This window comes from Anas acuta, chromosome Z, assembly GCF_963932015.1.
Source record: "Anas acuta chromosome Z, bAnaAcu1.1, whole genome shotgun sequence".
NCBI lineage: Eukaryota > Metazoa > Chordata > Aves > Anseriformes > Anatidae > Anas > Anas acuta.
The window spans coordinates 2,839,426-2,841,908 of NC_089017.1; the positions used below are offsets into that span (position 1 = coordinate 2,839,426).

General features: G+C 49.2%; 1 protein-coding gene across 1 annotated transcript in view; it reads left to right on the plus strand.

Moving 5' to 3' along the window:
• Positions 1 to 1,294: 1,294 nt before the first annotated feature.
• Positions 1,295 to 2,483, plus strand: part of CELF4 (CUGBP Elav-like family member 4) — a 797,917-nt gene continuing 796,728 nt past the window's right edge. Inside the window, exon 1 of the mRNA XM_068666938.1 lies at positions 1,295 to 1,985. Within this exon, the coding sequence (XP_068523039.1) occupies positions 1,706 to 1,985 (280 nt within the window). The 5' untranslated portion in view covers positions 1,295 to 1,705. The remainder of the gene's footprint in view (positions 1,986 to 2,483) is intronic.

Consider the following 2,483-nt stretch of genomic DNA (forward strand, 5'->3'; position numbering starts at 1 on the left):
CTGGGGGCCGATGTCACCGCTGGCACCGCGGGGATCAGCCGGCAGTGCCGGGAACAAAGGCTCGGAGCCCCCCCGAAGGCTAGGGGAGGACCGGGAGGTTTGGGGGAACCGGGGCAGTCGGGGGGGTTCAGTCCAGGTAACTCTGAGGCTGCTCCCAGCTTGGTCCCCGCACAGCTTGCACGGGAAGCCGGGGAAAGGAAAAAGAAAAAAAAAAAAAAAAAAAAAAAAGAAAGAAAGAAAGAAAGACAGAAAAAAAGCAGGAAAATTGCGCTGAGCGCATGCAGTGCCTTGTTTGGTTGCTGTCCGGATTACAGTTATTATTTGGGGGACAAGGGGGAGTTGTGTCCTTAATCCGAGCCTCCCTGCCCTCCCCACCCCCAGATGCTATGAAAGGAGAGCTGATTTCATTTCCACCATACAGTACACTTTGTCTAGAGAGCATTGTTCGGACAAGCAACTCCCGATCCCTGATGACTACAAAATACGATTTATGTTTCCATCAGAGAGAGACAGAATATCCTGATGGCTTGAAAGACGGGCAAGAAAACCTTATCTAATCAATCCCTTTCCAATACACACACAGACACACACACACACACACACACACACACACACACACACACACGTAGCTAGCACAGGAGATAACGCCCGCACTGACTGCACGTAAAATAAATATCGGCAGCACGAAAATTAACAATAGTCATCTAGATATTTTTTCTTTCCTTCCAAAGACCTACTATAATACAGTTTGCACCTTTCCTGGCTTGATGTCATCATCGGCAGTATAATTAAGAAAATAAAAAATAAAAAGAGAGAGAGCTTAAAGAGCATGCATTTTTTTTTAGATGCTGCAACAAGAACAGATATAGTAAAGAGAGCTTGTAACATCACAACCACAACAACAACACCAACAGCAACCTCTGAGCCTGAGTATTCGTCCGTGTCTCAACTGCTTTTATTATCAATTGCGAAATCATAATACGAGTAAACAATAAATAAGAGGCATCATCATAATAGGAAGAAATCAGAAAACCTTGGGTTTGTGTTTTTTTTCCCCCCCTCTCAAATAAAAGGCAGATTTCCTGATGATCACTGAAATTATAACGACAGCGATTGATCGGAGGGCTTGCAAAGGAAAAGGAAGAAAAAAATCATCATCATTGGTCCTAAAAACGCAACCGTTCCCCTTTGCTCACTTGGCACAATAGAAATTGACTGTCTCTCAAAGAGCCATGCGCCTAGTGCTATTTATAGCCAGGGGCTGTGTTGGAAGATACCATTGAGCTTCTCCCGGGCAGGCAGACAGGGGTGCTCGGAGGGGAGGAGGGGGCTCGGGCCGAGCAGAGGCAGCAGCAGCCCCCCGCCCCCAGCCTCCCTTCCCCGCACACACACACATCCGCACACTCACACCCCACCCCCTAGTCTGGCTGGGAATTTGAACCGATCCAGCCTGTTTAAACGGAAAGGACACAGATCTTCAATGTAAAAAAAAAATCAGATCAGACCCAGAGAGAGAGAGAGAGAGAGAGAGAGAGAGAGAGAGAGAGAGAGAGAGACGGAGAGGGAGGAGTGTGTGTGTGTGAGTGTGTGTGTGTGTGTGAAAGAGGGAGAGGGAGAGCGAGCGAGAGGGAGAGAGAGGGAGAGCGAGAGAGAGGGAGGGAGAGAGAAAAGAAGAGGGGGGAAAAAAGGAAAGAAGATTTTCTCTATGTATATAAAGATGGCCACGTTAGCAAACGGACAACCAGACAATACCAGCCTGAGTAGCAATCACAGCAACCCCAGCACCAACGGGCATATGAACGGATTAAACCATAGTCCCGGAAACCCATCCACCATCCCAATGAAGGACCACGATGCCATTAAGCTCTTTATTGGGCAGATCCCCCGTAACCTGGACGAGAAAGACCTCAAACCGCTCTTCGAGGAGTTCGGGAAGATCTATGAACTGACGGTGCTGAAGGACAGGTTCACTGGCATGCACAAAGGTGAGTTACCTCCTGAACTTTCCCGGGAGAGATTGGGAGAGGAAGGCAGGCTCCCGCTCCCTCTCTGGCTCTCTCTTTCTCTCTTTCCTTTCGATTTCATTTTATTTCATTTTTGGCTGGCCGGGGGCGGAGGCGGCAAGCTGGGGGGGCAGGGAAAGAAATAATAGACCCTCGAAGCGAAGAGAGAGACGCAGAGTAGGGGGTCAGCTCCTTTTGGGTTATTTAGGACTATTTTTCCCTCTTTCCCCCGTTTGGGGAGCGAGATGCAGCCACTTGCGAAAGCTGGAGAGTCCAGGCGAGAGCAGGGGAGGGCGGCGGGGCTGGCAGCAGCTGTCCACACGCCGGTGGTGCTGAAAAAGATTAAGAGGATTTCTTTATTTATCTTTGGGAGCTGCACATTTTCCATCCAGGGTGTATGTGTGTCCGTGTGTCTGTCCGTGTGTTTGAACCGAGCCAGGAAGACCCTATTTTACAACTGTTGTGAATCAGGCACTGGCG